Source organism: Coregonus clupeaformis, chromosome 8, assembly GCF_020615455.1.
Source record: "Coregonus clupeaformis isolate EN_2021a chromosome 8, ASM2061545v1, whole genome shotgun sequence".
Classification (NCBI taxonomy): Eukaryota; Metazoa; Chordata; class Actinopteri; order Salmoniformes; family Salmonidae; genus Coregonus; species Coregonus clupeaformis.
In genome coordinates, this window is record NC_059199.1 from 36699971 (window position 1) to 36713169 (window position 13199).

At 44.4% G+C, this 13199-nt stretch overlaps 1 protein-coding gene across 1 annotated transcript in view; it reads right to left on the reverse strand.

Annotated features, from left to right (window-relative positions):
* Positions 1-13199, reverse strand: part of LOC121571953 (protein FAM135B-like) — a 59951-nt gene that overhangs the window by 1319 nt on the left and 45433 nt on the right. Inside the window, exons 10-18 of the mRNA XM_041883757.1 lie at positions 12820-12975; positions 9093-9166; positions 8552-8706; positions 4027-6268; positions 3693-3859; positions 3345-3436; positions 3034-3131; positions 819-970; positions 394-504 (exon numbers count right to left, since the gene is read on the reverse strand). Of these exons, the coding sequence (XP_041739691.1) occupies positions 394-504; positions 819-970; positions 3034-3131; positions 3345-3436; positions 3693-3859; positions 4027-6268; positions 8552-8706; positions 9093-9166; positions 12820-12975 (3247 nt within the window). The remainder of the gene's footprint in view (positions 1-393; positions 505-818; positions 971-3033; positions 3132-3344; positions 3437-3692; positions 3860-4026; positions 6269-8551; positions 8707-9092; positions 9167-12819; positions 12976-13199) is intronic.

Here is a 13199-nt window from a genome sequence, read left to right on the forward strand (position 1 = left end):
AGAGATAGAGAGAGGAGAGAGAGACAGAGACAGAGGTTATATTTATGTATCACTTGGTGTCATCATCATCGTCGACAGCCCTCGACTGATAAAGCTGTGTCTTTTCTCGTGTCTCCTGTCACTGTACTTTTAAGGGAGTGCACTGCTGGGTTTCAAATGACAGGGTTTGGATCATTTTGTCAGCCCGGCGAAGCTCGAAGAAAAAAGTGTTTTTCTGGCTTATCTACTTGGAGTCTTTGCTTTGTTCATCACACACAGGGGGGTCTGTGAGTAAGCCAGATGACATATGGAGAGGAAAAGAGAAAGAAGAAAAAAAGACGATCAAAGTTTTTATGAATATTTAAATATTGTGCTCCTACAGTATAGTTCGTCATCCATTATAGCAGTACCTACCTGGTTTCTGGCTGAGAAGATAGAGGAAGGTTTTCCGAGGATCGGTATGATCTCTGCAGGTGAGCTGCAGCAACGATCCGGATTTCTTCAGCTTCTGCATCAGCCACAGACCTAAAACAACCACAGACATCAGCCATAGACCTAAAACAACACTGACATCAGCCACAGTCCTGTAACAATCCTATGAATTACAGACATACACTTCCCCCTTTGAAGACTCAACAGTGGGAGCAGGACAGAGCAGAGCTGAATACAATTACTACACAGAATGGTAAGAGTCAAAACCAGAATCAGAAACACTCCTTGCAGTAATACAGTATATATCTGCAATGAGCTGTTTCTACTCTCCATGGCCTGTGTTTTGCAAGGATTTCAAAGGTCCAAGAAAGTAGGTAAGTATACTGACCCCTCCCTCCCCACCTCACCTGTGCTGACCAGCGTGCTGTTGCTGTACAGCGTTCCCAGGTGTGGTCCGGACAGAGACAGGAAGGTGTGCAGTTTGATCAGGTAGCAGCGGAACCGAGGCCTCGTCAGCACCGACCGGATGATCACGTTCCCCAGAGAGTGACCGATGAAACTGAGGGTCGGAAAGAGGAGACAAACAGAACAGAGAAATGACTGCTGACACCCAGGTCTCGTTAGACAAAAGGGAACACAATGAGAAGACCTCCAAGACTGACTGCACAGCTTCATATTATAGATTAGAAGCTATGCACAGAAAAAAGTGCCTCCAATTCTTTGGCCCCCTGCTATTTACTCTATCAGTATAAAGTGTTCAGGATGAGGGTAGCTCGTCCAATCTGTTTTTAACTCCAAAGAGATGATTAATGTTCAAATAAGCGTCCTCCAAAGCAAGGTGACGTCTTGACGTCTTAATTGCTAAGATAGTGGTAGCTAGAATAATTAGCTGCCTTGTCCCAGTAGTCAATGAGACACTAGATTTCCTTAGATGTTCATTTCTCATCTGCTAATTACAGTAGTATCATCATCAAAGTACTGGGCAGCATCCCTCAACACCAGCTCCTAACAACTTCCTCATCTGTTTCCTCTAATACTAAATATAGAGGCGATGTGGAGAGAGACAGCTGCTACTGTGGCACTCCATGTCTTTAGTCACAGTTCTTCAGAGTATAAACAATGTTGAAAAGAATGCATACTTAAATAGCATACCCAGAAACTCAGATAGGAAAATTGGCATATTTAGGGCAATTATTGTACATGATGAATTATTGTACTTGGACCCATTAGAAGTGTGTTATGCTGCGGAGATAAATATGTTTCAGTTCTTCATATCAAAGACAATGCTAAGTGATTGACAGTGCATGGGAATATCCTCCATTATTGCGTTAATAAAACTTTCTCTAACTCAGAGGAGGCTGGTGGGAGGGGCTTTAGGAGGATGGACTCATTAAAAATAATACGCTACTTATTATTTTATCTATAATATTCGGTGCAAAAATAACGTTATTTTTTTGATCACTTTAAACATTTATTTTGGGATCCACCCCTGTGAACTTAATTTTGCCGAGTGACGTGCGAGTGGAGAAGGACCGTCTCATTTCAAGAAAGCACATTTCCATCCACGTTCACTCTTCTTGCCGACTCTCCTTGATTAACTTTTACCTTTTTCAAAAGGAGGCGAGAGAGGACGGAGGAGAGAGGATGCAGGAGTTGAGCAAATCTAATTGATAAAAGGCCATGGGGAAGATCTTAACGTACTGCTCGCGTACTATCTCCTCTCTCCTCGTCTCCTTCTCAAAACTCATTGGAGAATGTCAGAGGGGTGGGGCCTCTGGCTTTTTCATCCAATGGGTTTTGAGAAGGAGACAAGGAGAGAGGACGCGAGGATAATGTAATTGAGATCGTCCCAGGGAATATCATAATGTTTCATATGCTGCCATCTAGTGGTTATAAAGAATACTATATCTATTTTGTTTCTCCATTCCCTCATATTAGCGTACCTGTGTCTTTATGTTATGTAGTAGTTAGGATACTGACCTGGATGTTGTGTGGTAGTTAGATCTGACCTTAATGTTGTATGGTACTTAAAACGGACCTTAATGTTGTGTGGTAGTTAAAACTGACCTTAATGTTGTGTGGTAGTTAGAACTGACCTTAATGTTGTGTGGTAGTTAGAACTGACCTTAATGTTGTGTGGTAGTTAAAACTGACCTTAATGTTGTGTGGTAGTTAGAACTGACCTTAATGTTGTGTGGTAGTTAGAACTGACCTGGATGTTGTGTGGTAGTTAGAACTGACCTGGATGTTGTGTGGTAGTTAGAACTGACCTGGATGTTGTGTGGTAGTTAGAACTGACCTGGATGTTGTGTGGTAGTTAGAACTGACCTTAATGTTGTGTGGTAGTTAGAACTGACCTTAATGTTGTGTGGTAGTTAGAACTGACCTTAATGTTGTGTGGTACTTAGAACTGACCTTAATGCTGTGTGGTAGTTAGAACTGACCTTAATGTTGTGTGGTAGTTAGAACTGACCTTAATGTGGTGTGGTAGTTAGAACTGACCTTAATGTGGTGTGGTAGTTAGAACTAACCTGGATGGTGTGTGGTAGTTAGAACTGACCTTAATGTTGTGTGGTAGTTAGGAGAATTACTTTAACGTTGTGTAGTGGTTAGGATACTGACCTTATCCGTCCGATGGTGAGGTTGTACAGCTGAATGTGCTGGATAATCTCGTCTAGTAGCCTGTCCGTCATGGTATCGAAATCTGCAAACGTGTCAGTCTGCAGCCAAGCAAGAGGAAAACAACACACATATTTTCACATTTATTTAACCAGGAAATCCTATTGAGATCAAAATACCTCTTTTACAAGGGTGATCTGGCATACGTGGCCTTAAATTAAAGCATATTCACAGGATTTGCTCATACATATTATCGATTCTCTAAAATCAATGTTTATTGTATTAATGTGCAGACAGAATAGTCTGTATTTTACCTGGTTCCTCTCAGACATGAGGAAGTCCAATCTGGACCCTGGTAATCCCAGCTCTATGAAGGTCTTCACCAGGCGAAGGTCTGCACTGTTCCCTAGGAGGAGACAATACAACAATACACCTTTAAACTCCTGGCCCTGATCAGTATGTAAGTATAGAGGTGGGACCCAAACCATATTCTGGACTATTCAGTTCAGTTCTTTTGAGTAAAGCTTTATTGTTCTAGCATTGGACAACATTGTGTGATGTTTTATCATCCAGGCCATGGACATACACAACCAGGTGGATCAGGAGATTGGCTGATTTAGTTGATTTGATTGATTGTTTAATTGATTGATTGATTGTCTCACCATCAAGGCCGTGGACACAGACAACCAGGTGTATGCCATCCTCAAACTCCTCATCCTCCTCCTCAGGGGGGAAGTAGGGCAGGTCGGAGGCCAGGTGAGGGAGGTCACTGTAAAGGGTTGCCTTGAACACCAGCTCCTTCACCAGATCCTCTTTGGACCTGTAGAAACTGGAACACAGTGCAGGCAGAGGGGACAGGTGATGGTCAGAGGTGGCATCATTATGGGAAATCACATGCATATGCACACACTCAGAGGAACTCATCATTAAAGCGGTCAAAGAGCAATGAAAACGTCTGACTTCTCACACATCTATGACTGGTTCACCACAACTTACTGCAGCATCCTCTCGTTTGTTTCGTCATCTGGCCCCAGGGCGTTGGACGAGGAGATGATGCCGAAAGAGCCCAGGGGCTGATGGGTAATGGGTGATGCGGCTTGTCGAGTGGAGATGCCGCTAATGGACGGTGAGTCCCGGACGACGGAGGAGAAGGGAAGACAGGTCGGAGCGCAGGACACGGACATATTCACCACCTCCACCACCTTCCTGTTCATAAAGGATAGGCCTGACCCTGAGTTTGACCCTGAGCTTGACCCCGAGGCCGACCCTGACCCTGAGCTACTGGGGATCTTAGCCAGCTTGGTCTGACCGTTGAGATCCAGCTGCTCTCTCTCATTGGCCGGGAGCCCTATGAGATCATCAAGCCTGGCCGTATCATTGGCAATAAGGCCTATGAGGTGGATGGGTCTCTCTGTGGGGTTGGGGATAGAGGAGATAGGCCTGGGGTCATGGAGGCTCTTCCTCTGTGAGACCACCACCAGGTCACGCAGCCCAACCCGATGGAGGCTCTGGGAGGGAGTCTGGTGATGATCCAGCCGTTCCTGGTCAACAAGGTTGTTCAATCCAATCTGATGGAGACTCTGACAGTCATCCCTGACTGGATTCTCCTCCACATCATCCACCAGCACACTGCTGTCATGTTCACAGGGTTTGGTCTCACAGCTACAGGGGGTGATCTCTACTTCACAGAGACCTGGGTCCACTGAGTTTAACACACCACTGCTGTCTCCTCTGTGATGGTTCTTATCCTCCATCTGATGGACTATAGCTGGATCCTTCACGTCATCATGGCCTTCAACATACTGTTGGAACAGCAAGACTTCAGGAACTCGACTAACGCCACTTAACACTGCCTTCATGTCCTGAGTGTCTGACAGGGCCTCTGGCAGAGCAGATTTATTAGATCTACAAGTTTCTTTAAGATCACGACCACTCTCCTGATGAGCTCTGGTCACCTGCTGGGGTGATGAGGGAGCTGCTCCCCAGTCAAACAGACCAACCTCAGGCAGCTCTCCCTCCTGGATGTCCTCCAGAGAGGAGTGGTTTACCCCGGATAAGGACTCCAGGTGTCTGATCAAGTCCCCAGTCGTTACATTGGTGGCAGCAGTGGAGATTGAGGAGTATCCCTCCACCTGGTCCTGGTAGCCGCTGGTCCCCTCGCTCTCCGTGTCTACCTCCTCCTCCTCTCCTCCCTGGTCCTCCTCTGTGTCCTCAGGGCTGGAGATCTGAGGAGCCGAGACAGACTTGGTCAGTTTACTGAGCTGGTTCCTCTGTTCCTCGTCGTCCTCGTAGGGCAGGGAGGAGATGGAGGTGAGGGAGGCCTGGATGCCAGCGCTGCCACCCCCTCCGTTGGGCAGGCTGCCCCCGCTGGTTCCGCTTTCTGTCTGCAGGCCCTCCAGGGAGCTGCGGTGGGCCGGGTGTCTCCTCACCAGGGGCTGCAGTACCAGGTTCTCCTCCAGAGGGCGCCCTCCCCCCGTCCGATAAACGTCCATGGGCCAGACCATCGAGCTGGGCTCGCTCTCGATGCCAGAGTCGGAGATGACGGAGGGGGAGCGGTTTAAGATCTTGGAGCCACCCACCCCCACCCCTCGGTGGGCCAGCTCTCTCCTCAGGTCCGTAGGTAGAGGGGGCGTGAGGGGAGGATCTTTGAGTGGAGCCTGGGGGTTAGTGGTTAGACTGCTCAGAGGAACATCCTCGCTGTCGTCGTCCATAGCAACGTCATTCTCTTCTACATCCAAGTCATTTCCTGTACTGATAATGTTCTGGTATCTCTGTGTGATGATGCCTTGGTGGTTCTCCAAGTCTTTCCAAGTCGTGTCTTCACTGTTAGAGGTATGCTGTGGGTCTGTACAGTGTTTGTGGTTGGAGGAGACCATCAGCGCTGCCTCTCCTCTGAACCTCAGGCCTAAACCAGGGCTCTCCTCTGAGATCTCCTCTGCCTCGGCCTGCTCCTCTGGATCCCCTGGCTGGACTGGCTCTCCCTGGTCTGGGTCTGCCTGGTCTGGGTCTGGAGTCTCAATAGATGCAGAACCTATCTTGTCAGTAATAATGCTGGTGCTCTGCTCTCCTATGAGAGACCTGTATGTATCCTCATTGTCTTTAGGCTCCTGGGTTGGTATTGTTGGTGAGCTGGTGAGCTGGTCCAGGGCAGGAGGACTAATGTTTGCATCAGTGACAGGAGGGTTGGGGATGGTCTGCTCACTGGTGGACAGATGTGTTGGCACATATGATCCCCAATCTATAAATAAAGATGGAGAAAAATGTTAGGTCTTACGCTAATAGTAGATGTTTAAATTATGCAGATCTACACTACTTTAATAAGTATAGATCTGAAAATAGATAAAACAGTATTGCTAGCACAAATAAAAGCAAACTCAGGCCAGGATTCAAACTAAAACAGATAAACAACCTATGTACTGCTTAAAGGTGAATTCTTGTTGAGCCATCAGTGATAATTTCGCCACAAACGTCAGGAAATTGCCTTTAACCTTCTAGAGTTAAAGCCTTGTCTAAGCTGGGGGGGGTTCTAAGCTAACATACGGAATTGTTTTAAAATGATCACACCAAGGATCATTTAGCTATTTGATTTTAAATTTTAAGACCCCTTAAGGTATCAAAAAAATATATAAAACAATTATTGGATGACACATTGAATTTGGCATTACTGCTATTAGCCAATAGAAACGCATTGAATAACAGATTCACTACATGGAACAACAGATCGTCCCAAAACAAATCTAAAGGAAGTTTGTTCTGAGAGGAAACCATTTTCTTAATTTTTTAGGCACTAAACTATCTCTATACAGTGAGGGAAAAAAGTATTTGATCCCCTGCTGATTTTGTACGTTTGCCCACTGACAAAGAAATGATCAGTCTATAATTTTAATGGTAGGTTTATTTGAACAGTGAGAGACAGAATAACAACAAAATAATCCAGAAAAACGCATGTCAAAAATGTTATAAATTGATTTGCATTTTAATTAGGGAAATAAGTATTTGACCCCCTCTCAATCAGAATGATTCTGGCTCCCAGGTGTCTTTTATACAGGTAACGAGATGAGATTAGGAGCACACTCTTAAAGGGAGTGCTCCTAATCTCAGCTTGTTACCTGTATAAAAGACACCTGTCCACAGAAACAATCAATCAGATTCCAAACTCTCCACCATGGCCAAGACCAAAGAGCTCTCCAAGGATGTCAGGTACAAGATTGTAGACCTACACAAGGCTGGAATGGGCTACAAGACCATCGCCAAGCAGCTTGGTGAGAAGGTGACAACAGTTGGTGCGATTATTCGCAAATGGAAGAAACACAAAAGAACTGTCAATCTTCCTCGGCCTGGGGCTCCATGCAAAATCTCACCTCGTGGAGTTGCAATGATCATGAGAACAGTGAGGAATCAGCCCAGAACTACACGGGAGGATCTTGTCAATGATCTCAAGGCAGCTGGGACCATAGTCACCAAGAAAACAATTGGTAACACACTACGCTGTGAAGGACTGAAATCCTGCAGCGTCTGCAAGGTCCCCCTGCTCAAGAAAGCACATATACATGCCCGTCTGAAGTTTGCCAATGAACATCTGAATGATTCAGAGGAGAACTGGGTGAAAGTGTTGTGGTCAGATGAGACCAAAATCGAGCTCTTTGGCATCAACTCAACTCGCCGTGTTAGGAGGAGGAGGAATGCTGCCTATGACCCCAAGAACACCATCCCCACCGTCAAACATGGAGGTGGAAACATTATGCTTTGGGGGTGTTTTTCTGCTAAGGGGAGTGGGACAAAATCCCTCCTGAGATGTCTGCCCACCTGGTGGCCAACTACAAGAAACGTCTGACCTCTGTGATTGCCAACAAGGGTTTTGCCACCAAGTACTAAGTCATGTTTTGCAGAGGGGTCAAATACTTATTTCCCTCATTAAAATGCAAATCAATTCATAAATTTTTTTACATGCGTTTTTCTGGATTTTTGTTGTTGTTATTCTGTCTCTCACTGTTCAAATAAACCTACCATTAAAATTATAGACTGATCATTTCTTTGTCAGTGGGCAAACGTACAAAATCAGCAGGGGATCAAATACTTTTTTCCCTCACTATATACTTCCATAAATGTTTTAAACTGGTACCAGGGACCATCAGATGAGGCTTGTGCAAAACAGAGAACACCATCATGTTCGTGAGAGTCCCATCTTTTAATAGAGTGGTCATAATAGTTTTTTTATGTCAAACCGTTCGGACGCTAGACGTTTTCATGAGAAGACCGATTTTCGGGATGTCTCATTGTCTGACAAACACCGCTCTAGCTCTGCCACATTTCACCGCAGATGTAGAAGGGCGATATCGGCGGATGCGGTGGATTGAGACGCAGCCCATGCAAAAAAACACATATCTCTCTAGCTTAAACATACGGATTTTGAAGGGGATTTTTGTATTATGTTAATTAGATTTCCGCGGGCCGCAGAAATTGTAGGCGAAGGGTTAAAGTTTATCGCTATTGAATGAAATCCTGGACTTAGTCAACTCACTTGTCCGTGGAGACTCTACATATCTGTCTTCGAAGATGATAGGCAGGCTGTTCCAGTCTCCGTCAATGTCCAGGCACTCTACAGGTAATGGTGGCATCCTGGTCAGGTAGTTGGAGTTACGCACCTCGACTGCTATCTGACCGTGTCTGTTGATCCTTTAACCAGGAAATAGAAGATAGAGGAAGAAGAAGAAGAAGAAGAAGAAGAAGAAGAAGAAGAAGAAGAAGAAGAAGAAGAAGAAGTAGAAGAAGTAGAAGAAGAAGAAGAAGAAGAAGAAGATGTAGAAGAAGAAGAAGAAGAAGAAGAAGAAGAAGAAGAAGAAGAAGAAGAAGAAGAAGATGTAGAAGAAGAAGAAGAAGAAGAAGAAGAAGAAGAAGAAGAAGAAGAAGAAGAAGAAGAAGAAGAACTGCTATCTATCATAACCACTCAAACACATTCGGCCTACTTTTTTTCCATTCATAGGTAAAGCATTGACATAAAAGTAAATCTAAAACAGAGTGACAAAACTGCATCATTGTGCTCCTGGAATGACAGTACTCACAGGTCCTCTTGAAATGTCAGGGATGTCTCTTTGGGGTGTTCTGTGAAGAAGTATGCCTCTGAAAACCGCCTGACCTGACATCAGCACAAAATACAAACAAGAAGCATCTTCATTTCCTCACTGAGAAACTTACAGAGTTAGTACTGTATGCATGAAAGGCAATGATTTGATCTTCAAAATAACAACATCAAAAAGAGAAATGACAGAAATGTGTTAATGGTGTAAAAGTGTTAGTGTTAAAATACAGGTAACTAACGAAATAATGGAAACACTTGAGTAAATTAGGGATACAAAGTGTATTGAAAGCAGGTGCTTCCACACAGGTGTGGTTTCTGAGTTATCTAAGCAATTAACATCCCATCATGCTTAGGGTCATGTATAAAAATCCCTTTAACAGAAATAAATACAAAAATCCCTCTAAAGTATAACTAAACCTGCCTCCTTTTATAAAGTCACAGATTGTGACAGAGACAGACAGAGTCAGGAACATCAAGAAACAGTGTTACAGTGTTTCTGTATGTTTGTTCCTCAGGATAATTACAGAATAAATGTTCATTGAAATCCCACCTATCCTGTGGGTGGAACCATGAAACTAACCCCTGAAGGTAAACTAATATGGAGAGTCCAGTGGAGGCTGCTGAGGGGAGGACAGCTCATAATAATGTCTGGAACTGTGTAAATGGAATGGCATCAAACCATGTGTTTGATGTATTTGATAGCATTCCACTAATTCCGCTCCAGCCATTACCACGAGCCTGTCCTCTCCAATTAAGGTGCCACCAACCTCCTGTGATGGAGACATGGGTGCACCTCAGCCACGCTCAAGGTCCTAAACGATATTATAACCGCGATCGATAATAGACAGTACTGTGCAGCCGTCTTCATCGACCTGGCCAAGGCTTTCGACTCTGTCAACCAACGCATTCTTATAGGCAGACTAAATAGCCTTGGTTTCTCAAATGACTGCCTCGCCTGGTTCACCAACTACTTCTCAGATAGAGTTCAATGTGTCAAATCGGAGGGCCTGTTGTCTGGACCTATGGCAGTCTCTATGGGGGTGCCACAGGGTTCAATTCTCGGGCCGACTCTTTCTCTGTGTATATCAATGATGTCGCTCTTGCTGCTGGTGACTCTCAGATCTACCTCTACGCAGACGACACCATTTTGTATACATCTGGCCCTTTATTGGACACTGTGTTAACAAACCTCCAAACGAGCTTCAATGCCATACAACACTCCTTCCGTAGCCTCCAACTGCTCTTAAACACTAGTAAAACTAAATGCATGCTCTTCAATCGAACGCTGCTGGCACCCGCCCACCCGACTAGAATCACTACTCTCGGCGGGTCTGACCTAAGGTATGTGGACAACTACAAATACCTAGGTGTCTAGTTAGACTGTAAACTCTCCTTCCAGACTCACATTAAGCATCTCCAATCCAAAGTTAAATCTAGAATCGGCTTCCTATTTTAAATTTTTTCCAGAAAATCACATTGTAGGATTTTTAATGAATTTATTTGCAAATTATGGTGGAAAATAAGTATTTGGTCAATAACAAAAGTTTCTCAATACTTTGTTATATACCCTTTGTTGGCAATGACACAGGTCAAACGTTTTCTGTAAGTCTTCACAAGCTTTTCACACACTGTTGCTGGTATTTTGGCCCATTCCTCCATGCAGATCTCCTCTAGAGCAGTGATGTTTTGGGGCTGTCGCTGGGCAACACGGACTTTCAACTCCCTCCAAAGATTTTCCAAGGGGTTGAGATCTGGAGACTGGCTAGGCCACTCCAGGACCTTGAAATGCTTCTTACGAAGCCACTCCTTCGTTGCCCGGGCGGTGTGTTTGGGATCATTGTCATGCTGAAAGACCCAGCCACGTTTCATCTTCAATGCCCTTGCTGATGGAAGGAGGTTTTCACTCAAAATCTCACGATACATGGCCCCATTCATTCTTTCCTTTACACGGATCAGTCGTCCTGGTCCCTTTGCAGAAAAACAGCCCCAAAGCATGATGTTTCCACCCCCATGCTTCACAGTAGGTATGGTGTTCTTTGGATGCAACTCAGCATTCTTTGTCCTCCAAACACGACGAGTTGAGTTTTTACCAAAAAGTTCTATTTTGGTTTCATCTGACCATATGACATTCTCCCAATACTCTTCTGGATCATCCAAATGCACTCTAGCAAACTTCAGACGGGCCTGGACATGTACTGGCTTAAGCAGGGGGACACGTCTGGCACTGCAGGATTTGAGTCCCTGGGGGCGTAGTGTGTTACTGATGGTAGGCTTTGTTACTTTGGTCCCAGCTCTCTGCAGGTCATTCACTAGGTCCCCCCGTGTGGTTCTGGGATTTTTGCTCACCGTTCATGTGATCATTTTGACCCCACGGGGTGAGATCTTGCATGGAGCCCCAGATCGAGGGAGATTATCAGTGGTCTTGTATGTCTTCCATTTCCTAATAATTGCTCCCACAGTTGATTTCTTCAAACCAAGCTGCTTACCTATTGCAGATTCAGTCTTCCCAGCCTGGTGCAGGTCTACAATTTTGTTTCTGGTGTCCTTTGACAGCTCTTTGGTCTTGGCCATAGTGGAGTTTGGAGTGTGACTGTTTGAGGTTGTGGACAGGTGTCTTTTATACTGATAACAAGTTCAAACAGGTGCCATTAATACAGGTAACGAGTGGAGGACAGAGGAGCCTCTTAAAGAAGAAGTTACAGGTCTGTGAGAGCCAAAAATCTTGCTTGTTTGTAGGTGACCAAATACTTATTTTCCACCACAATTTGCAAATAAATTCATTAAAAATCCTACAATGTGATTTTCTGGAGAAAAAAAATCTCCATTTGTCTGTCATAGTTGACGTTTTACTATGATGAAAATGACAGGCCTCTCTCATCTTTTTAAGTGGGAGAACTTGCACAATTGGTGGCTGACTAAATACTTTTTTTCCCCACTGTATCATTTCAGTGTTAATACTAAATTGTAATTATTTTGCACTATGGCCTTACCTCCATAACTTGCTATATTTTCACACACTGTATATGTATTTTCTGTTGTATTTTTTACTTTACGTTTTGTTTACCCCATATGTAACTCTGTGTTGTTGTTTTTTATCGCACTGCTTTGCTTTATCTTGGCCAGGTCGCAGTTGTAAATGAGAACTTGTTCTCAACTGGCTTACCTGGTTAAATAAAGGTGAAATAAATACAAATAAATAAAACATACTGTGTTCATTATGACTCACTGACAGACAGACAGACAGACAGACAGACAGACAGACAGACTGACTGACTGACTGACTGACTGACTGACTGACTGACTGACTGACTGACAGACTGACTGACTGACAGGAGAGATGAAACTAACACTGTGAGAACCAAGAGCCTGGAGACCTGCTAGCAACACTAAGGAGAGGGGTGGGAATAGTCTTACATTAATATTAATCATTCCAATGATTAAATGCAAATTACATTTGGGATACTCAGATATAATGTCTATTCAAGGTATTGAGGTCTATAGGGACTAATCATCAGCTGGTGTATTTTACCTGGCTGTAATACCCTTACGCAATCTGACACACACAAAACCTATTTAGAATAGTGGGCTTTGGAGTGTTCAAGACCTCGTCTTCTAGTGTTACATACTTCATAATATATAAGATAGACTGTATGGGGGTGTGTGATGTTCCTGAGGAGGTCAGAGGATTGAGGTCAGGGGTTAGGACTCACCCTGAGTGTGTGGTGTTCCTGGGCCAGGTGGGACAGGATGTGTGTGTTGGGTACGGCAGCCTCCAGGAAGCGGGTCCACAGAGCCGACAGCTGGGAGCAGAGCTGGGTCAGGTCTCTACTGATCTGTTCTGCTACCTTCTCATGTCCCCCCTGCAGCTAGAGGAGGAGAAGAGAGTGGATACAGATAGTATCTCTTTATATGCTCAATGACTTTATCCAGATGCCACTAGTATCTTAGATATATAGTAAAAGTACATGTAACTGCCAGAATAATGGTAACTCTTGAGTAAATGAGGGATACAAAGTATATTGAAAGCATGTGCTTCCACACAGGTGTGGTTCCTGAGTTAATTAAGCAATTAACATTCCATCATGCTTAG